Consider the following 21378-nt stretch of genomic DNA (forward strand, 5'->3'; position numbering starts at 1 on the left):
CAATACCAAACCAGCCATAAATCTAACAAAAAAAAAATGTATGTCAAAAATTATTTAAAAATAATAATTGGTGTCATTATCTAGGAAGCAGAAAGTGAAAAGGCGACAGAAAAAAGCTAAAAGTGAAAGGCCAACTAAACAGTGAACTTTTTCCGACTCTGAAATTAAGCATCAACCCCAAGAACCCCAGAATGCCCCCGAAACGCAGAAACAAACCCGACCCGCATTTCGACACCCGATCCCCCGGCAAGAAACGGGCAGCTCCTGTGGAAGAAAATGGAGGAGAGGTAATAAAATCCTTTAATTTCTGATTACTTGGTCTTTAATTTCTGATTACTTGGTTTTTTCATTGTTTTTTGTCAGTAGAATTTTTTTCTAGGCTATGCTGCATGCTGGTATCATCTGTTTGGTTTGAAAGAAAATAGCCCAAAGAATGTATTTTTCTTTCATTTTGTTGGAAATTGACTGAGGAGTGAGGACTCAAACTTTTTTCCCTTTCAATATATCTGGATTTTGTATTTTTATTTTTTACACTTATATCTTGAAGTTTGAGCATATATGATATTCAGTTTTTTTTAACGATCAATTGTAAAAGGTGGAAACTTTATGCAGAATGTATGTTTATATAGCTAGAAATAAGTGGGAATTCCTGTTCTTGAGCCCTAATTTGATCAAATGTAATTTGGGTATAAGTTTGCAAGGGATTTCTTGATTGGGAATGTGGGATCACTTATATAAATACAGTGATTGAAAATCAGTAGAGTAGGACCCGAGTTTGAATCCTTCTCCGTGGATTAGAGTAGTTTAAAATATCGCTTTGTCAAAAAGAAAAATAATTGAGGTTCGATTATTTGCTCCATTAAACTCGAGCACTTGATTATTGTCTTGATATTTGGATGATTATGATTCAAAAGAGAATAGAAAATGATAAATGTGCAGTCTTTCGAGTTTTTACCTTGCCAAATTTGTTATGTAAGACTTCATTTGCAATAAGTGTCAGATTTTTCGGGGCACATTGTTTTCTTTTTACTGTTGGAATTTTTATCACATTTTTGTATAGTTCACATTTCTCAAGCCCATATTTTCTAAATTTCAGAAAGTGCCGATTGTAACTCAAGAGAACTTTACCAAGGGAACACCGGTTGAGGTTTGCAGTGACGAAGATGGTTTCCACGGTGCTTGGTTTGCTGCAACCATAGTGAAAGCAGTGGGCGGTGCCAAGTTCCTTATCGAGTACCAGAGCCTGAGGACAGAAGATGATTCGGCATTTCTGAGAGAAGAGATTGATACCCTGCACATACGACCTAATCCGCCAGAAAATGCTGTTGAGCATTTCAGTTTGCTTCAAGAGGTTGATGCTTTGTACAATGATGGCTGGTGGGTGGGTATGATCTCAAAAGTTCTTAGCGGCTCAAGGTACATAGTCTACTTCAGGAGCACTTATGAAGAAATTGAATTTCAACAATCTGAGTTGAGGCTTCATCAGGACTGGATTGGTGGCAAATGGGTTATGCCTTCGCGGGTATGAACTTATACCTATCTAATTTCAGCCAATGCTTTTATTTCTGAGAGAAACCGACCTACTTTTATCACAGAGGATGCTACTGTGGAGGTATTCCAAGCCAATCAGCACTGCCACCCCTTTTAACCTTCCTACATGACAGTACGTGATTGGCTTGAGATACCGCCTTAGTAGCATCACCATTGCATGGAAGATCTACTCCTCAGTGATAGGGTTGGGAAACTACCTCTGTGGCATCCCAGGTGTAGGTAGTTTATGTGAATCAGTTCGAGAGTTAGGAAAATGGTTGAGTTCTACTTCTGTAGCATCTTCCAAAAACACTTGCCAACTTGCAAAATATAACAAGGTGAACGAAAATTTGAAAAAAAAATGAGAAGGGACTTGTTCAAGGTTACCACACTACATTTTTGGCTAAACAAACTGTGGTCCAGGTCTCAAGTTTTGGTCCAAGCCTGAAACCAAAACTTAAAAGCTAACTTCTATAAGGGTGTATGAAAGTTGGTTCAAACTTGCCCTATCATTCAATGTTTCAAGCTAAGTGATGCATCACATCCCTGTTTCCATTACGTATAGCATATGGATCCGCATTTAAGCTAAACTTGGAGCCCTATGCCTAAATGTCAATAAATGGAGAGGTGCTTTTAAATATGACCAGCTGAATTTTTTTGTTCATATATGAATAAAGATTTAAGAGATGCAGCTCCACCTGCCAGCTGAAAACTACTCCATCTTCTTGTGTGCGGTTTCAGCGCCAAATGCTGATGATAGTAATGGCTGACTATGAGCACGGTCAAATATTTCGTTCTTTCAAAGATATATGTATTTGATTTGAGCTTTGACTAATTGTTGACTGATTGTGTGTTCTTGACAGGCTTTAAAGTTGTGATTAGTAATGACTAATCACTGATTACGGGTGAAAAACGAATGATTTCCTAAGACTACTTGGAGAATCAGCTACGAAATGATAGTGGGAGTTCACCTTGACCGGTTATATATGGTAGTGGAGGTTAAGTTTCTGTCTTATGCCTAAACATTAGTATTATCTAGTGATGAATTAGCCTAAAAAATCACTTAAAACTTGGCCATCTAATCTAAAAAACCTTGAACTTGTAGCTGGAGATGGAATTCTTATTTTTACCGGCTATCGGAATTTGGTAGACTGTAATTTCCATTTACTGGATCATTTGTTCTAGCTTTCTTTCTGCATATGAGAAGAGCTTGCTGTTGCCTCCTTGTCTTTTCACTTTGTGGCAAGTGTTGACTGTTCAGTTGGTTAGAACTTGAAAACTTTCCTTTTCTTGTGGTTACATGCTCACCTGCATGTCCGTCTTTGAATTTATTGAACTGCAATGGTTTCTGCAATTTGGTACCAAGCAATGAATGGGGTAACCGGCTAAAAGCAAACTTCTCAAATCAATACATTTAGTCCTCAGTTTTCCGCACCATCCTCAAGTGATGTTGTTCATCATTCTATTTATCACCGTTGGATGACTTTGAACTTTGAGATCTGTGAAGTGGATACACATAAATTTCTAAAGTTAAATCCATCAAGTGGTACTAAATAAGGCGAGTGAGCATTACCGCTACTTGGGAGTGATGAGCAAGAATGCACCCATGTTTTTTGACCATATTTGTAGATCAAATGATATGGTGGTTGATAGTTGAATACATTCGTTAATGATTTAAACAAGGAATTCAACCATAAATTGTCGCATCACGTGGTCTATAAAATATAGTTCAAATAGATGATCTGTTTAGTAGCGGAGGTTAGTCTTTTGAACAGGTAATTAAACCATTCAGTGCAATTAGCTTACATTTCTTAGATGCAAAATGTTTGTTATTTTGTGCCGTTCTTTGGTCCAAAATTCAAAATTTCACTTTAATGGTTGTTAATCATTAATTTGAATGTCACAGGGAATTAATACTAATCAATAAGCAAATCATCTTTCTTACTTAACAAGGCAATGGGATACCCCTCATTCAGTTGCTGCAATTTATTTCAATTTATTTTTTATCAATGGAATTGTTATTAGCACTTTAAAATTTTCATTTCGCACTCCAAATTTTTTATAATTATAAAGAAAAATACACTTTGAGTAATGTAGAATAAGGTTTTTGAAGTGTAACAATTTCCTTTCCCAAACACTGCTTCCCTTTAATAAAGGAAAACTAATGAAAAGAGCTTGAAAACTTTGAGTTTTAATGATAAGGACAAAATAAAAGGTAAAGTGAATAGTACCATGATTGACTTTTTAGTGTAAAAATATGATTTTTCGTTAAAGTGAACAATACCGAGTGTTTTTCGTTAAAGTTTCCATTTAATAATGCTCTGTTCAAATAAGAAAAGCGAAAACAGAGTAATTTTATTTATTTATTTATTTATTGCCCGGAGATGGAGCAATTTAAAACAAACACTCTTAGACCAAATTATCAAAAAGAGACGTTGCATTTGTTGTCTTCTTCCACCGCTGCAGATCAATTTGGATAAAGCTCTTTCAAAACCACCTAACGTAACGCCTTAAGGGCAATACCCACACGAAAAAACAAGCACGTGATCCGGTCAGTTGATTAGGATAATATATTAATCTAGTTAGTTGATTAAGACCATACGTTACTCAGTTGACTAAAACGTTGCTCTCTAATTCAAAGCATAAACTCCATAAATTAAAACAGTTTAAAATATCGTCTTAGAAAGTCCACTAAAACAGTATGTCGTTGCTCACTAACTCAAAGCATAATCTCTATAAATTAGAACAGTTTAAAATATCGAAGGCCGTAATCTAAACTTAATAAACAAAGACATTGTTCATAAAAATAGAACTTTAACTATTATTTGATTATAAAGTACCACTATTAAAAGGACTTTCACACCAACAAGAACAACATAAGAACAACAGAAAGGCAAGAAGCCCTACGAATCCCAAAAGACCCAAAGGCCCTTTACCTCATCCCTCAAACCTCCACAACTCCCTTGACCTCCTCCTTCACCTCCTTCCCCTTCCCATCCTTCTCACAAGCACTTTCCTCAACCTCAAAAGCACTTACAGGAAAAGTCCTAAACAACCCAGCAGGGGTCTTGAAGGTGATCTTCCCAGTTGGAGGGTCATCAACGTAAATGTCACTGAGCTGCACCCACACCAAGAGCTCCTTGGTCTTCACCCCTGTCAGCTTCTTGATCTTGCCCTTCTCAACAATGGCTGTGACCTCAGGGGCATAACTGACCAACTTCCCAATTTTCTCAAACTTGTGGGTGTAGCTCTTCTTCTGTTTGAGCCACACAAAGCCAGTTTCTCGGATAATCCCACACTCCTCAATGTCCTTGAGGGGCAAGAGGCCATTGGGGAGGGAGATTTCTGAGAGAAGCTGCTTTGCTTTTTGTTGGCAGATTTCATCTCCATGGTAGAGCTCATCTGCTTTGGACTTGATCTCTGCTGTGATGAGAGAGGACATTTTGGTCTTTTTCTAATTTTGTTGGGGATTGGTCTAGATTTTGTGAAGGTGGCGAGTAAGTTGAGAGTTGGGGTTGGGATGTTTGAAGTGGAAAGTGTTGGGGTTTATGTAGGTGGGGAGATAGTACTTTGCCCTTGTAGTTTGTCTAAATCACCAAAATGGCATTGGAGTTATGCCCTTGTATGTCTAAAAGAATTGCAAGATGTGCCATTTGGTTTTTTTTTTTTTTTAACAAACTATATTATTTACACATTTTAGGTTTGATTCCTAGGGTTTAGGGTTTAGGTTTGATTCCTAGCGCTGGTGAATCACAAGATAGTGATCAAATGGAGGCTAAAATGTTTTTGTAAGTATTTCCGGTGCCCGAAAGAGTGGACTGATATTGTAAAGCCACCGGTTGATCTGTTTGAAAAAAAATATTTATCATCCTTACATTCATGCAAAGCAAACGTGAAATCCATCCAACCAAATGAATACAAAGGATAACACTCTAAAAATGTCATCATACACACACTCCTTGTTGTACAAATTTCCCCACATCCGCAAAATAATTATCACTAAACCAAAAGCTAATTGGTGATTGATTTGAGTTAAGCCCATGCAACTTAATCCATAAACATCTAACTTAATCCATAGTGGTGGAAAGGAGTTGTGTCATTACATGACGACGTGAGTTCGAATCCCGTCGGTAGCTAATTTAACATCTAACTTGAAGAGTAGGGGCCTTTAGGACCCATCATGCACACATTTGGAAATGGATCCTCTTCATATCCCTTCCTCCTAATCCACAAAATTAGGGAATCCGTTCTGTTAAAATTTGATTCAGGGATTGAAGTTATTATAACTTTTAAAGTGAGCCCCTGTTTATAACAGTTTGATCAAATTTTAACAACACAAATTCTCTGATTTGGTGGATTAGGAGGAATGGATCGGTCCATTTCCCACACATTTATGGTGCAGTTGGGAGGAGTTATGGTGAAATTAAGGTTGGGAAGAGGGGGGTTGAGGTGTAGCCACTCATATAGCTCCACGTGTATTGTAGTTGGGGAACGGTAACGAGATGGGAGAAGAACCGGGAAACAAAATCACGTCCTCTCACCTCACCTACACCCCTTTAATTATTCTTTTTTTTTTTTTTAAGATTTTAGTACATGCAACAATAAATAATTCAAATTGGGTCCCTTCTTTTACTTTCAATTTTGCTGCTACCTCCCATCCAACCAACTCTTTATTTGACATCTAAAGATTACTATTTACAGAAAAAGACAATGACAAAGAAAAATGTAGTTCAGACGCTGGCCACTGATCTAAAAGTTTCCGTCTAACGTCAGTTAGGTCTCGTTTAGTGTCGCTAGGTGACTGACTACTGTTATGATAAATTTCTATTTAAAAAAATAAGAAAGGACGTATAAATATGCTTAGATGGTCACTTAGTTTGTCTAAATCACAACTCTCATTTAGACAAAAAATAAATCATTTCTATTTTTATTTTATTTTTTCAATAAATTGAGAATTGTTAAATATTTGGATGAACACTCATTATATGTTTGTTCTTTATGTTTTCAATATGCTCTAATACTTTAAAATTGGTCTCATCGGATAAATATTCATTACGATGATAAAGTACACAGAAGATAGTCCCATGGTAAAAAAAAAAAAATTTGAATTTAACCCTCGTGGTATAGTCCTTTAGCAAATTAATCCAAAAGTGATTTTTCTGTTAAATGTCCGTTAAATATAGAAATAAAATGTACTTTAACGTGTGCACACCTTCTTCTTCCTACTGTATTTTGCATGGATTTGGATCGCATCCGGATCCAAATTGTGGGAATTATAAGGATCTTCACATCTTAGTCATTCATCATGCATCGTGTAGTAAAAAATTATTTGACTTTTTTTATTTAAAATTAAACACAAATAGTATCTGATGAAAACTGATCACACAATATATGATGAACGGCTAGAATGTGAGGATCTTTAAGATCCCCACAAACAAGGTTCTAAAAGACATTAGGCGCTAGTCGGGTGCGGGTTGGGGCCTAGGTCCTAAGGGGCTAGGCAGGGACTAGGCGGGCGCCTCGGCGGACTAGGCGGATTTAAGTAAATATATTATATTCATGTAAATAAGTGTATGTTTATACTTAAAATATGTATAAATTCATCATAAACTACAAAATAGAATGACATATATATTATGAAGTATTAGAACATAATGAAAACATAGAGAACATGCCTATAATGTGTGTTCATTGAATTATTCAACAAGCCTCTTACAATATATTGAAAAAAAAATAAAATGAAAAATGAAAAATATCTATTTTCTATATAAGCTAGTTGCAACATAGGCAGGTCTAGACAAACGCCTTAGCAGGTTTATGCGCTCTTTCTTAATTTTCAAATACTTAAGCATTAATCGGAACGGTGACTAACCGTCTATGCGCTAGACGAGAATTTTTAGAACAGTGTCCACAAAAAAGATCCGGAGAGGATCCTTTTTTTTAAGATTTTAGTACATGCAACAATAAATAATTCAAATTGGGTTCCTTTTTTTACTTCAATTTTGCTGCTACCTCCCATCCAACCAATTCTTTATTTGACATTTAAAGATTACTATTTACAGAAAAAGAAAATGATAAAGAAAAATGACAGAAAAAAAATAAATTTCAAAATGAAAATTATTTATTTTCTATCTAAATGAGTTGAAACCTAGGCATGTCTAAGTGGGTGCTTAGGAGGACGTCTTAGCAGGTTTAGACGTCATTTCTTAATTTTCAAATACTTAAACATTAATCGGAATGGTAATTGACCGTCTATGCGCTAGACAAATTTTTTTAGAATAGTGTCCACAAAAAAGATCCTGAGAGGATCTCTTCCTTATAGAGCAACAACTCAAGAAAGCAGTACATAAAAAGGGACAGCTATTCGCACACGCTTGTTCATCCAAATCTCCACCGCGCCATAAGTCGGTCGCCTTTTCCAACACCAAGTGAACGTCTAGTAACAAACAAAAAACAACACGTTTGCACAAACAAATTAAGCAAAAAATGGTTCAAGAATATGTAAAGAGATTGTATTGATAAATTAGTTAATTACCTTGGAATAAGACTTCTTCCAATTCACCTTTTCACCGTTCGCCTTTCCAACACCAATTCACCGTTCGCCCCAACTTTTTCTCCAAAACAAAATATCCTGCAAACCCACAAGAATGCGGGTCTAAATTTTTTAAACTAAATGATGTGGTTGTTGATGATCAAATTATTACTTAAGTGTTGATTAACGTAATTATTTTCTATTAATGACACATCATTTAATTAAAATTTTGATATCCCTAGCATTACCCAACCCGCAAATATCAACACAAAACCCACTTCAGAATTTCAATCAAAATCCATAATTTAAACAAAAATATGACAGACGCCCAAAACAAGAACAGCACCGGGAGCCGTGAGCGTCAAGCCATTGGATTTGGGGACTAGTGCTTCTGTATGTGATGTCACTGCACTCCCATCACGGTGCACGGCAGCCCCAATCCCACACCCAGAAACGTGTCATGGAGAGGTGTGGTTGGATCAACTCGATGCCGCCAGATGTGAACACTAGCAGCGTTTTGGAATTTGAGATTGTGATTCTGAATGAACTAGGTTGCTGGGATTCGAATGTGAGTTTGGTTTTGAGTTTTCTGCCGAGAAATGGTGAGGTGCGTTTTGATTGGTGAGGACATAGCTTGGCCTCTCCGATGAAGGACCATGTGCTTGCTGATATACAAGATGCAAATACAACATCCTAAAATGGAAGAAAGTGAGATTACAAAGAGAGGGAAGATGAAGGTGTACGGGTCAAATTACATTTTTATTCTGTATTTAATGAACATTTAACGGAAAATCAACTTTGAACTAAATTTGCTAAAGTTGCATACCACCACGAGGAAAAATGATGTTACAATCTAGAGGGAGAATTTGAGCTTCGACGTTTTTTCATATTGAAAGATGAATTTAAAAAAAAACTAAATGTTTATCAAAAGAAAAATTCAAATTTAGATGCATGACAATGCAACAGATTAATTATAATAGAGTTAGTCAATTACGATACAAAAGTTGGGCACCATGAGAAAGGGTCTACAAATTCCCCCATTTTGCAAAAAGTATTACGTAAATAAAAGTATGGGACAAGCTTGTAAACTTGGTTTACCCAAAAAGCATAAAATGCCCCATCTCTATAAATTTTCTGTCTCCAAGATATTTTCTTTTAAGTGCATGTATTCATAAAGTCTCGGATGATGTGTTAACTTTTCTTAATTTGTAAGATTTTTATTTTTTTGGAAGTTTTGGCAATTGTTTTGTTATTTTGGATCCGTTTCACATTATCATTTGGTTTGAAGTTACTTATTTTTCACTACATTGACGCTTGTTTTCCACTTGACTATAAGATAAATGTAAATGATATTGTAGTTAACTACAAATCTTTTGACAAAAGAAATTAAAATTTTATTTACTTAGTTATTATTTTATAATTCAATCATGTTGGATCCATGAACCTACTCTTATAAATTTCATGAAGGGCATGAGATAAAATTACACCAAGAAAATCTTATCATCATACACGTATAGTCCAGTAAGGATGACGATGACATTTTTTTTTCAAAACATTTATACATCAAATTGAATAACATAATTTTTTCGTCTTTGGTTCAATTCCTGGTGCTAGTGAATCAGGTACTCGATGATGGTAGAGGAGGTTGAAATGCCATTTCGACCTGCAAAATAGTAGATTGTCGTAACGAAGTTACCGGCTAATCCGTTCTTTAAAAGAATGGAATATTTGTTAAACTTTGCTTGCGAAATAAGTACGATAGAGAAGTAAAATATTAATGATTGTGTATCAGCATGGCCTCGCAACATAAATTAGCACTCAACATCTATAAATGCATTAACTTTCCAATAAATAATAAGAATTACTCATAAATTTGAGTGTAGCCGAATTAGTTGGAGTAGCAGACGACGTATTCACCTAAATTCAAGTCTTACCCTTTTCCTGTATACCCATGCCCAACGGCGCCGCCAGGAGCGACGTCGACGCCACCCGTCGCCCCGAATGACACTGGGCCGGACCCGGTCAACGTGGTGTTGGGCCCAGGCCCAGTAGCTATCCTAGTTGAAATGGGGCCCGCCAGCTGCGGCTCTTGATTGGGCTGATCCAAAAGATACGCAGACGTATCGAGGGTCGGCATGCAGAGGCCGACACCACCGGCCAACCGGCTACCGGGTCTCTGTGGCTCCGGCTTCAGAACCGACGGCATAATGACTTGTCCGTTACCGAATCTTACGCCGGTCACCTGTTGCACCATCTGTCGGAAGTTGCTCGGGTCCGCCGTGATGAAAGTCGTCTGGGACCGTTTCGACGCGCGAGACTTGCGTTTCGAAACCTTACCACTACCATTCGCCACCGGAATCGCGTTTCTCTGCTGGCGTTTAAGGGGAGCGGCAGCCGAATCCAAATCGTCCGAGCCGGAGAGTCCCGAAACGGTGGGGGTGGGGGCCGCTTCGGGTGTTTGAACGATGGTGTTGAGAAAAGGCATGAAAAAATCGGCGGAGGAAGAATCGAGCGGCTCCGGGTTGTTTCCGGAGAGGGACTTCTGGAGCGCCATGGTGAGGGTTTTGGTGTCGCGGGAAAAGGCGTCGGAGATCCAGGAGTCGGCGAAGGTGTTGGGCCTGAAAGCCCACGGCTCCATCATGCTCGCCACGTTCTCTGACGACGCCATTAAGCAGCTCAATCAACTAAAAATTCAAAATTTAAACTGAAAATTTGAATTTGAGCAACTGGGTTTTTATGAAATCAATCGGATTTCAGATCATTCTTTTCCGTACGCACTTACAGGAAAAGTCCTAAACAACCCAGCAGGGGTCTTGAAGGTGATCTTCCCAGTTGGAGGGTCATCAACGTAAATGTCACTGAGCTGCACCCACACCAAGAGCTCCTTGGTCTTCACCCCTGTCAGCTTCTTGATCTGGCCCTTCTCAACAATGGCTGTGATCTCAGGGGCATAACTTACCAACTTCCCAATTTTCTCATACTTGTGAGTGTAGCTCTTCTTCTGCTTGAGCCACACAAAGCCAGTTTCTCTGATAATCCCACACTCCTCAACGTCCTTGAGGGGCAAGAGGCCATTGGGGAGGGAGATTTCTGAGAGAAGCTGCCTTGCTTTTTGTTGGCAGATTTCATCTCCATGGTAGAGCTCATCTGCTTTGGACTTGATCTCTGCTGTGATGAGAGAGGACATTTTGGTCTTCTCCCTTTAAATTTTGTTGGGGATTGTTCTAGATTTTGATGAGAGAGGATCTCTTCCTTATAGAGCAACAACTCAAGAAAGCCGTACATAAAAAGGGACAGCTATTCGCACACGCTTGTTCATCCAAATCTCCACCGCGCCATAAGTCGGTCGCCTTTTCCAACACCAAGTCAACGTCTAGTAACAAACAAAAAACAACACGTTTGCACAAACAAATTAAGCAAAAAATGGTTCAAGAATATGTAAAGAGATTGTATTGATAAATTAGTTAATTACCTTGGAATAAGACTTCTTGTTAGCAAATGAAACTCTTTCAACATCTCCAAAGGCACCTTCACCGTTCACCCCAACTTTTCCCCCAAAACAAAATATCCTGCAAACCCACAAGAATGGGAGTCCAAATTTTTAAAACTAAATGATGTGGTTGTTGATGATCAGATTATTACTTAAGCGTTGATTAATATATTTATTTTCTATTAGTGACACATCATTTAATTAAAATTTTGATATCCCTAGCATTACCCAACCCACAAATATCAACACAAAAGCAAAACCCACTTCAGAATTTCAATCAAAATCCATAATTTAAACAAAAATATGACACGCGCCCAAAACAAGAACAACATCGGGAGTCGTGAGCGTCAAGCCATTGGATTTGGGGACTAGTGCTTCTGTATGTGATGTCACCGCACTCCATCACGGTGCACGGCAACCCCAATCCCACACCCAGAAACATGTCATGGAGAGGTGTGGACAGGGCTGGCCCTGAGAATTTGGGGGCCCTAGGTGAGTCTTCAAAGTGGGGCCCTAAAGTTCTCGGACCTCCGACTCTTTGTATATTGATATGTAGTAAAAAGAATTTGCTAATTACATAAAAAATATATTTCTTCATCGAATATCATTAAAAATTAATATCAAAAGAAAAAAAATATACTAACATTACTTAATATTCCATGTCACATGTCTTTAGACACAAATGCACTAAGATTGAGAGTGAAGAGCAATAAAACTTGATGATCAAGAGAGTAAAAAATAATAAAACTTGATTGACGAATATAATAATTCAACAACGCCAAGTGGTTCTCTTGTGTTCTTTCTAAAATCAACACACACTAGCAAATCAAATTTTAGAATAACCTAGTTTAACAACAAATTATTGAAAAAGAAAATTTAAATTCAAGGTTATGGTTACCTCAAATTACAATCTTCATGACCAAGTGATAGTTGTTTAAACATTCAATAGAAATATAAAGACTGGGAAGTTGAAAGAAAAAGGATTACAAAGTTATGATTATTCTGGTTTTTGTTATTTTTTAGGTTATTTTCAAAAGCAAAAGAAAAAAAAAATGCATTTGGACAAATTGAGGCCATTAATTTCACTAGCTTCTTACAATTGGCCTTTGTATGTTTTTTATTTAAGAAACTCAAGTTTTTTCTATTTATACAATTTTTATTTAAAATATTTTTGAAAATAAATAAGAATTTAAACATAAACCACCCACTAACATGAGGTTTTTTTTTCTTTTCTTTTCTAAAGTTGAAAATTTTAAATTCATTCAAAATTAATATATGTTGAATTATTTTAACTCCTTTTGATTCTTGTAACTTTAAAATTTTTAAAGAGCAATTTATCTTTAATTTTAATCTTTAATTTCATAGATTTGAAAAAAGCAAAAACTAATGCCTACAAGGTGTTTCGAACTGCCCACCTCAATGAAAACAGAGTGGAACCGTTTTCACTGCACCAACGAAATAATTGTGATGTTTCTTATGTTTTCTTTATTTATATTTTATATACAGGATGTATAAAAAAAATTGGGGGCCCCCCGAACTTGGGGGCCCTAGGCAACTGCCTACCTCGGCTACCCTCAGGGCCGGCCCTGGGTGTGGAGCAACTCGATGCCGCCAGATGTGAACACCAACAACGTTTTGGGATTTGAGATTGTGATTCTTAATGAACTAGGTTGCTGGGATTCGAAGGTGAGTTTGGTTTTGAGTTTTCTGTCGAGAAATGGCGAGGTGCGTTTTGATTGGTGAGGACAGAACTTGGCCGCTCCGATGAAGGAATCCATGTGCTTGCTGATATACAAGATGCAAAATACAACATCCTAAAATGGAAGAAAGTGAGATTACAGAGAGAGGGAAGATGAAGGTGTACGGGTCAAATTACATTTTTATCCTGTATTTAACGAACATTTAACGGAAAAATCTTTGGACTAAATTTACTAAAGTTGTACACCACCACAAGGAAAAATGATGTTACAATCTAGGGGGAGAATTTGAGCTTAGACTTTTTTTTTCATATTGGAAGATGAATTTAAAATAACTAAATGTTTATCGAAAGAAAAATTCAAATTCAGATGCCTGACGATGCAATAGATTAATTATAATAGAGTTAGGCCCCGTTTGGGATTGAGGTGATTTTAAAAAAAGTCACTGTGAAAAAAAACTGAGGGTCATTTTTGTGTTTGGTAAACTGAAAAAAAAGGGCTTATTTTGGAAGCTGCTGTGAGAATAAGCTGAAAATCAAAGGAAAAGCTGAAGCTGCTATTTGCTGCTTTGAAAAAAAGCCAGTTTTTTCAAAGCACACGGAGCTACAGTGCTCCTTTAATGAAAAGACACACTATCATCCTGCTTTTTTTTCCAAAAGCACTTTCACAAAAAAGTTTACCAAACACTCTACTGGCTTTATTTCACAGCCGCTTATTCTCACATCAGTTTTTTTTCAAAGCACAGCAATACCAAACTAGTCAATTACGATACAAAAGTTGGGCACAATGAGAAAAGGTCTACAAATTCCCCCATTTTGCAAAAAGTATTACGTAAATAAAAGTATGGGACAAGCTTGTAAACTTGGTGTACCCAAAAAGGATAAAATGCCCCATCTCTATAAATTTTCTGTCTCCAAGATATTTTCTTTAAGTGCATGTATTCATAAAGTCTAGGATGACGTGTTAACTTTTCTTAATTTGTAAGATTTTAATTTTTTTGAAAGTTTTGGCAATTTTTTTGTTATTTTGGATCCGTTTCACATTACCATTTGGTTTGAAGTTACTTATTTTTCACTACATTGACTCTTGTCAATCTAAATTTTAAAGACAACATTGTTCGAGCAAAAACAAATGAACAAACAAATTTTGTTTTCTGCTTGACTATAAGATAAATGTAAATGATATTGTAGTTAACTACAAATCTTTTGTCAAGAGAAATTAAAATTTTATTTACTTGGTTATTATTTTATAATTCACTCATGTTGGATCCATGAACCTACTCTTATAAATTTCATGAAGGGCATGAGTTAAAATTACACCAAGAAAATCTTATCATCATACACGGATAGTCTAGCAAGGATGACATTTTTTTTTTCAAAACATTTATACATCAAATTGAATAACATAATTTTTACGTCTTGGGTTCAATTCCTAATGCTGGTGAATCATGTACTCGATGATAGCGGATGAGGTTGAAATGCTATTTCGACCTGCAAAATAATAGATTGTCGTAACGAAGTTACCGTTAATCCGTTCTTTAAAAGAACGGAATATTTATAAAACTTTGCTTTCGAAATAAGTACGATAGAGAAGTAAAATATTAATGATTGTGTACCAGCATGGCCCCGCAACATAAATTAGCACTCAACATCTATAAATGCATTAACTTAATTACTCATAAATTTGAGTGTAGCCGAATTAGTTGGAGTAGCAGACGACGTATTCACCTAAATTCAAGTCTTACCCTTTTCCTCTATTATACCCATGCCTCGTAAATTTGAATAAATAAAAGAGAAATACTAAGGAGACTCTTTCAAAGTAAGACTCTCCATGAACTCCCGGTCACCTCATATTTTTGGCACAACATTTTACAATGTATTGTACAAAAAATATGAGATAACAAAAAGTTCATGAAAAGTCTCACTTCTGAAAAACGCGTATTACAACTATTTCATGAGTAGAGCATAAAAGCCTTAAGCCCAAACTATATTATAGTTGGTTGTTGTCACTTGTCACTCAATTGCGTCGGATAACTGTTTTCTGGGATGGACTGGTCAGCTAAACCTCTTTGAGATCAACTGCCTGTCCGAGGACAATGGTTTCCGGGATGGACTTGCAACAATATGCCTGATGCGTTTGCATTCTATCTAAACCATGATATAAAGCCCGTCATAGAGCTTTGAAATCTCCGGTTCCAACTACGTTGCTACACTCCACAGATAGTTATGGCATAAAACGAAGGAAAAAAAGTCGGAAGCTGGCAGAAAACAAAAGGGGTCTGTGAATCCTACGACTCATCGATCCCGCTAGAAAACGCAAAACAACTACTCTCGCGCTCAGTTTTTGCATGCACGCTTACACGAAAGATTACAGAACCGATTTTTTTTTTTGAAAGACTGGATAAGATTAATCAGGGCAAAAGCCAACGGAACAAAGAAAGCCCACACAAGGGGCAAGCACAGCAAAACAGACAAAGGGTTATGTGAGGGAGAACAACAGAACAAAGATGCTACCACAAAGGCTAGACGTCATCCCAACACACACCCACACCAAAAAACACTTACGGAGGGCAAGGAAGCCCATCTTTGTTGAGAATGTGAACCAAAGAAGATGGGGGTCGTCTGACCCAAGCTTTATCGAACAGAACCGATTTTTAACACGCAAATAAGTTTTGAAAAACCATCAAGGTAGTAAAATTCGTGTTTGGTATATGAGGGAGACATCTTACAACACCTGGCTTCAAAGGACAGTCGTAACCAACCGTAGAACAATCGTGGACATCGGTTCATAGATAGTGACCTGGACAACTGGAGAAACTTTATCAACCACAAAATATTTCGGTGGCTCATATCATCTTTTGATTAACCAACTCAAACTTTGAAAAAATGAAGTATTTGAAATGTCTTCGTTGATAACTTGGGATACATAATAATATCGGATACCAAGCAAAGTTAGTACTAGTACTTAACATCTTGATAAGCCACTTGACATCTTGATAAACCAAGTCAGACGTAGACAGATGAAGAACATAGTCTGATTGATGCCGTATTATATTGGAAAAACAAAAAACTGAAATTTTTGTCAAGGAATGAACAGAGAAACCTATGGAAGTTGGATTCATCCGATGGTAGGAATTGCTTCTAGAGTCCTTCAGAATTCCGATCTCCTTGAGTCCTTTGTGAAGCATTTCAACCTGCAGGAGAGAGTGATCGGGATAAGATAAGGTTCTCATTGAGTCATTGACTCCGAGAGGATGCAGAAAATGGTTAAGTTCTCAAAGTGAAATTGACAGACGAGAAACAAAATCGGGGACAAAGAACCATACTGAAAAGTTGTGTATTTCTCGAATGTTATCACCAGGTTCACAAAGCTCCACAGATATCTTGTTTGTTTGCAGAATAAGATCGTAGAGCTCTTCCTGAAATACAGACCAGACCTCGCATCGATGAGCTTCATGTATCACTAAGATGCTTCAATGCAATTACATAATAAAAATCTAAAGAAAAATAATAATATTGAAGAGTTAAAATAAGATGTTAGCACTCAAGCTCCTGCATGACACTACGTCAAAATATAGACACACGGCGTTCAAATGAAACAAGATTTGTAACAGCATTAACAGATTTAATAAAATGTTCTGGCAAAAACAAGGCAGATAAATCATTCTTTCAGCTTTTGAAGTTATTTAGGTGAAGAGAAGCTGACGAGAAGCTGACGAGAAGCTGCCATAGGATGGCCAGATGCGAGTAAGATCACTGACATAACCACGAAGCTCGCAACCAACATCCTCCAAGACAAGATACTCATTCTCAACAATCCCCATCTTTTATCTGCAAATAATGTACATAAAACTTTGTAAGAAGAAATGGTAGATTTGATAATTAGCTCACTTTCTGATCATTCCGATCAGAATGTATTACACTAGCATTGGACCCGCCACAAACCACAGGGTTGAATCTGGTAACGGAGAAAGAAATTCGTAAATCCTTACAAAAATTTGAAAACACTGGAGAATGTCTAACAAAAAATAGCATCAAAAACCAATTTCTGCCATTCCACCACACATTTTCAAGTGTAAAAGAGCATATGTAAAGTGGATAAGATCAATAAATTATATTTTTCATATCCGATCATCCGGAACGGAAAAAGTTTACGCCACTCTCCGGGCACCCTTCATTTTGCTTTCATATTCAATCTTATAGCTGATAGCCTACCCTCATAAGGATGTGTCTTTGTGTGAAACATTGTCTGCAGTTAAAGCCTGTTCATACATCGTTTAATATAAGTCAGGGAAGAAGCCAACTTTAACCTTATTCAGAGATATCAAACGATTGTGAACTTGTTCAAAAGCTACGACACGATGTTACAAATAGAACTTTTAAACACCGATTCCAACTGTAATACCCCAACACAGTTCATATATAGGATTGTGCAATGATATAAGATACGATATTGGCTGATGAAATGAATAGCAATACAACAGATCCGGAAGTACTTCCCAAGCAACAGACGCAGACTCTTTCATTAACTTGAGCTCCGCCATTGATCGACTTTATCAACCGTAACTCATGGGTGACAACCGAAGCATCTTTCACTTTTCCAGAGAGCTGGTTTTCTGAAACGGATCCAGTTCCATATATGTTGGTGCAGCCGTCTGCACTTTGTGGAACAATTCGGACGATCGCTTCATAAAATCTGGCAGGATCTGCAGTCAGTAAAAGAAAAAGGCAACGTATATATAATGATACCATGCATGATGAAGGAATTCCAGTAGCTGCACTAACTCCCGCAACTTCCCCTTGCAAAAATCCTCGTAATCCTGCCGTAATCTGCTCATTGGACATGCTGTATCTGCCTTGAATACTTCCAATGCTGCACTAGCTCCCGCAACTTCACCATACAAAAATCCTAGTGCTTCAGAATTCAGGATCTCTGTGTAGGGTTTAAGATTTTCAGAGAAGCTTGGGGTTTTAGAGAAAACATGAAATTACTAAATACCCCTGTTTTTTAGAGATTTATTTTTGGGAACCTCAACGAAAAACTCTTGGTACTGTTTACTTTAACGAAAGACCATATTTTTACACTAAAAAAATCAATCATTGTACTATTCACTTTTTATTAGTTTTCTTTTCATTTTTCCCTACCATTTGAGCCTTATTTGTCCTATGGAGTATGGACCTTTTCGGCCTTTTGATTGAGGTTTTTAGACAAAGAATCATTTTCAATTTTTCGTGCACTATTTTTTTTTTTCTGTCTGTACGCTCTCTTTGTTTTTATTTATTAATTCTTTTTTAACTTGTTTAATATAATAAAATAAATAAATAAGAATGTACAAAGAAAAAAAAAGTACAAAAATTATTTTTCTTTTAATAAAAATGAAAATAAAATATCTCACTCCGCAAAAAAAAAATATAACCGTGCAATTTAATTTTTTTATATTTAGAAAAAAAAAACCTCTTTATGAAATTTAATTTTCAATAAAAAAAAAGAAAAAGGAAAATTAATTATAAAAAAAGACAATGAAACTTACTAGAAGGATTGACTTTAGGATCTAAGTAGGGACAACAATATAAGCAATGAGAGAGAAGATGCTTTGCTTTTGTTTGATAGGAGAGATATTTAAGGCATAATCTTATCTTAATAGCCCAAAGTGCACTTTTATTTTATTTTTTGTTATACTTAATGTACAAAGAGCATAGTTAGTAGCTCTAATTAGATTAACTAAAGACCTAATAAGTCATTGGTTATCTTTTGAGGTCAAGTCTAGCTCAACTTTGCATTTCTTTATTTTTACTTGACTTGCTCAACTCCACGTTAAGTCACATTCATTCCTTGAATTTTAGGTCTATTTCAAATTTGAGATGAGAAGACAAATACCATAAGAAGGTGAGTTTAGCATCTTTTAATATTAAGAAAATAAATACCAATATACCAATAATTAGTTTGTTCATTGATCGAACTTGAAAAATGGAGTGTTTGATATACTAAATCACGCAACACATCTGACCTGACATATGAACTTGAAAAATGGGGTCTTTGATGTACTAAATCACGCAACACATCTGACGTATACACATTACTTATTACATTAAATCTGACATCTCTAGCATTTTTTTGTCGCACATTTAGAGATTTACAAATAAATGGTAAAAAAGTAAACCGATGCAAAATTTGAAATGAAAAAAACTCTAATTCATTAAGCTGAACTAATGAAAGGTCAATACACCATAATTCCATTGCTAATCAAAAGAAATTATACTAAGGGAACGAACAAAACAAAACACTAACAATCAAAATTAATTAAAAAAACATATTGATATTAAGTCATATAAACAGAAATACATCATCATCCACGTGTCACATGATGGTTCGTCAAAGTCAAACGGAACTCTCCTCACACTCACATGACCTTCCACGACTCCAATGTCGGAAAGCACGAGAACGAGTCAAAACCTAATCCCCCAGACGAAACGCCACCGCCAGGAGCGACGTCGACGCCACCCGTCGGCCCGAATGACACTGGGCCGGACCCGGTCAACGTGGTGTTGGGCCCAGGCCCAGTAGCTATCCTAGTTGAAATGGGGCCCGCCAGCTGCGGCTCTTGATTGGGCTGATCCAAAAGATACGCAGACGTATCGAGGGTCGGCATGCAGAGGCCGACACCACCGGCCAACCGGCTACCGGGTCTCTGTGGCTCCGGCTTCAGAACCGACGGCATAGTGACTTGTCCGTTACCGAATCTTACGCCGGTCACCTGTTGCACCATCTGTCGGAAGTTGCTCGGGTCCGCCGTGATGAAAGTAGTCTGGGACCGTTTCGACGCGCGAGACTTGCGTTTCGAAACCTTACCGCTACCTTTCGCCACCGGAATCGGGTTTCTCTGCTGGCGTTTAAGCGGAGCGGCAGCCGAATCCAAATCGTCCGAGCCGGAGAGTCCCGAAACGGTGGGGGTGGGGGCCGCTTCGGGTGTTTGAACGATGGTGTTGAGAAAAGGCATGAAAAAATCGGCGGAGGAAGAATCGAGCGGCTCCGGGTTGTTTCCGGAGAGGGACTTCTGGAGCGCCATGGTGAGGGTTTTGGTGTCGCGGGAAAAGGCGTCGGAGATCCAGGAGTCGGCGAAGGTGTTGGGCCTGAAAGCCCACGGCTCCATCATGCTCGCAACGTTCTCTGACGACGCCATTAAGCAGCTCAATCAACTAAAAATTCAAAATTTAAACTGAAAATTTGAATTTGAGGAACTTGGTTTTTGTGAAATCAATCGGATTTCAGATCATTTTTTTTTTCGTTTTGAGAAATCGGAATTGAGGAAATGGTGTTTCTGTACGGGATGAAAGGGGAGGAAAGTGAACCGTACTGTGAGGATTGACTGAATGGAAAGACTTGGGTTCTTATCATTAATTAGTAAGCAGAGAGAGAGAGCGAGAGAGAGGGGAGAGAGAGAGAGAGACAGTGAAGGTGGTGGGCGTTTGAGGGGAAGCAGTGAGGAAGAAGACGATGTGCATAAATAGGGCGGTGTAGGGAGAATTAAAAGGATGACGAAAACGCGTTGATCGCGGGGACACGCGTCGTCTGTTCCGTACGCATTTTTATATATCTAAGTAAGCTGCTGTTGCTCACTATAATTGAATAATAATTATGACTTCATTTCATATTTGCTCCCTCAACTTTAGTGATATTGTCATTTTCGTTCTTTTACTTTAAAAAATTTATAAGGCGAGTTGCAATAATACTGGTGTCAGTTACAAAAACTGACAACACTAGTGGTAGGCATATTTCAATTGGTTGTTTTTTGTTCAAGAAAATCACGATATTAACTATATTAGAAACAAAACTTTTCTCAGTAACACCAAATAAACATAGATTCTACGAACTATAAAGAAATTAGATAAAAGAAGAATGTTGTATGTTGTGTTTGTTGGTAGAAGAAAAGAACTATGATTTTTAGGTTGATACTTGATAATGAGTTTGTGAACTAATGTAGCATTGAAATAGTATATTGATGTTTCAATCATATTATTTGTTTATGTCGCTTGTTTCAATCATAGTATTCGATTAGTTTTAGTTTCAACGACCATTCAAAATAGTAGTTCCAAACCAAATCGACCAATTAAGTTGGTTATTAATGTTAG

At 37.1% G+C, this 21378-nt stretch overlaps 5 protein-coding genes and 2 long non-coding RNA genes across 8 annotated transcripts; 1 reads left to right on the forward strand and 6 right to left on the reverse strand.

The window, feature by feature from the left end:
• The first annotated feature begins 103 nt into the window (after nucleotides 1-103).
• LOC126619206 (protein AGENET DOMAIN (AGD)-CONTAINING P1-like) lies at nucleotides 104-2765 on the forward strand. Its single transcript, XM_050287502.1, has 3 exons — nucleotides 104-287; nucleotides 1097-1522; nucleotides 2394-2765. The coding sequence occupies exons 1-3, from the start codon at nucleotides 192-194 to the stop codon at nucleotides 2406-2408; spliced, it is 537 nt and encodes a 178-aa protein (XP_050143459.1). The 5' UTR covers nucleotides 104-191; the 3' UTR covers nucleotides 2409-2765.
• A 1559-nt stretch (nucleotides 2766-4324) lies between these two features.
• Nucleotides 4325-5070, reverse strand: LOC126619207 (uncharacterized). The gene has a single exon (XM_050287504.1). It carries the CDS (start codon nucleotides 4970-4972, stop codon nucleotides 4475-4477), a length of 498 nt encoding a protein of 165 aa, XP_050143461.1. The 5' UTR covers nucleotides 4973-5070; the 3' UTR covers nucleotides 4325-4474.
• A 2609-nt stretch (nucleotides 5071-7679) lies between these two features.
• On the reverse strand, nucleotides 7680-14614 carry LOC126617647 (uncharacterized). Its single transcript, XR_007621451.1, has 3 exons — nucleotides 14526-14614; nucleotides 8066-9506; nucleotides 7680-7966 (listed from the first exon to the last, which is right to left on the reverse strand). It is a non-coding gene; the product is annotated as an uncharacterized LOC126617647 (long non-coding RNA).
• LOC126617643 (calmodulin-binding protein 25-like) lies at nucleotides 9817-10992 on the reverse strand. 2 transcript variants are annotated; one of them, XM_050285693.1, is made up of 2 exons: nucleotides 10845-10992; nucleotides 9817-10717 (listed from the first exon to the last, which is right to left on the reverse strand). In XM_050285693.1, the coding sequence occupies exon 2, from the start codon at nucleotides 10701-10703 to the stop codon at nucleotides 9993-9995; it is 711 nt and encodes a 236-aa protein (XP_050141650.1). In that variant the 5' UTR covers nucleotides 10704-10717; nucleotides 10845-10992; the 3' UTR covers nucleotides 9817-9992. The 2 variants fall into 2 exon arrangements, with proteins under 2 accessions (XP_050141650.1, XP_050141649.1); XM_050285692.1 differs by having other exon boundaries at nucleotides 9817-10746; nucleotides 10845-10989.
• Nucleotides 10761-11298, reverse strand: LOC126617645 (uncharacterized). Its single transcript, XM_050285695.1, has one exon. It carries the CDS (start codon nucleotides 11247-11249, stop codon nucleotides 10821-10823), a length of 429 nt encoding a protein of 142 aa, XP_050141652.1. The 5' UTR covers nucleotides 11250-11298; the 3' UTR covers nucleotides 10761-10820.
• Nucleotides 14615-16140: 1526 nt separating the features above from the next.
• LOC126617646 (uncharacterized) lies at nucleotides 16141-18295 on the reverse strand. The gene is made up of 2 exons (XR_007621450.1): nucleotides 16575-18295; nucleotides 16141-16442 (listed from the first exon to the last, which is right to left on the reverse strand). It is a non-coding gene; the product is annotated as an uncharacterized LOC126617646 (long non-coding RNA).
• Nucleotides 18296-19426: 1131 nt separating this feature from the next.
• LOC126617641 (calmodulin-binding protein 25-like) lies at nucleotides 19427-20748 on the reverse strand. The gene has a single exon (XM_050285691.1). The coding sequence runs from the start codon at nucleotides 20427-20429 to the stop codon at nucleotides 19650-19652; it is 780 nt and encodes a 259-aa protein (XP_050141648.1). The 5' UTR covers nucleotides 20430-20748; the 3' UTR covers nucleotides 19427-19649.
• Between the last annotated feature and the right edge of the window lie 630 nt (nucleotides 20749-21378).

The sequence above is a fragment of the Malus sylvestris genome, chromosome 4, assembly GCF_916048215.2.
Source record: "Malus sylvestris chromosome 4, drMalSylv7.2, whole genome shotgun sequence".
In the NCBI taxonomy this organism is placed as follows: Eukaryota; Viridiplantae; Streptophyta; class Magnoliopsida; order Rosales; family Rosaceae; genus Malus; species Malus sylvestris.

Excerpts from the sequence above, each read along its gene's own strand:
- LOC126619206 (XM_050287502.1), top strand. The coding sequence starts at position 192 with ATGCCCCCGAAACGCAGAAACAAACCCGACCCGCATTTCGACACCCGA. Across the intron at positions 288-1,096 it reads TGGAAGAAAATGGAGGAGAG|AAAGTGCCGATTGTAACTCA; the intron begins GTAATAAAATCC and ends TCTAAATTTCAG.
- LOC126619207 (XM_050287504.1), bottom strand. The coding sequence starts at position 4,972 with ATGTCCTCTCTCATCACAGCAGAGATCAAGTCCAAAGCAGATGAGCTC.
- LOC126617643 (XM_050285692.1), bottom strand. The coding sequence starts at position 10,730 with ATGGCGTCGTCAGAGAACGTGGCGAGCATGATGGAGCCGTGGGCTTTC.
- LOC126617645 (XM_050285695.1), bottom strand. The coding sequence starts at position 11,249 with ATGTCCTCTCTCATCACAGCAGAGATCAAGTCCAAAGCAGATGAGCTC.
- LOC126617641 (XM_050285691.1), bottom strand. The coding sequence starts at position 20,429 with ATGGCGTCGTCAGAGAACGTTGCGAGCATGATGGAGCCGTGGGCTTTC.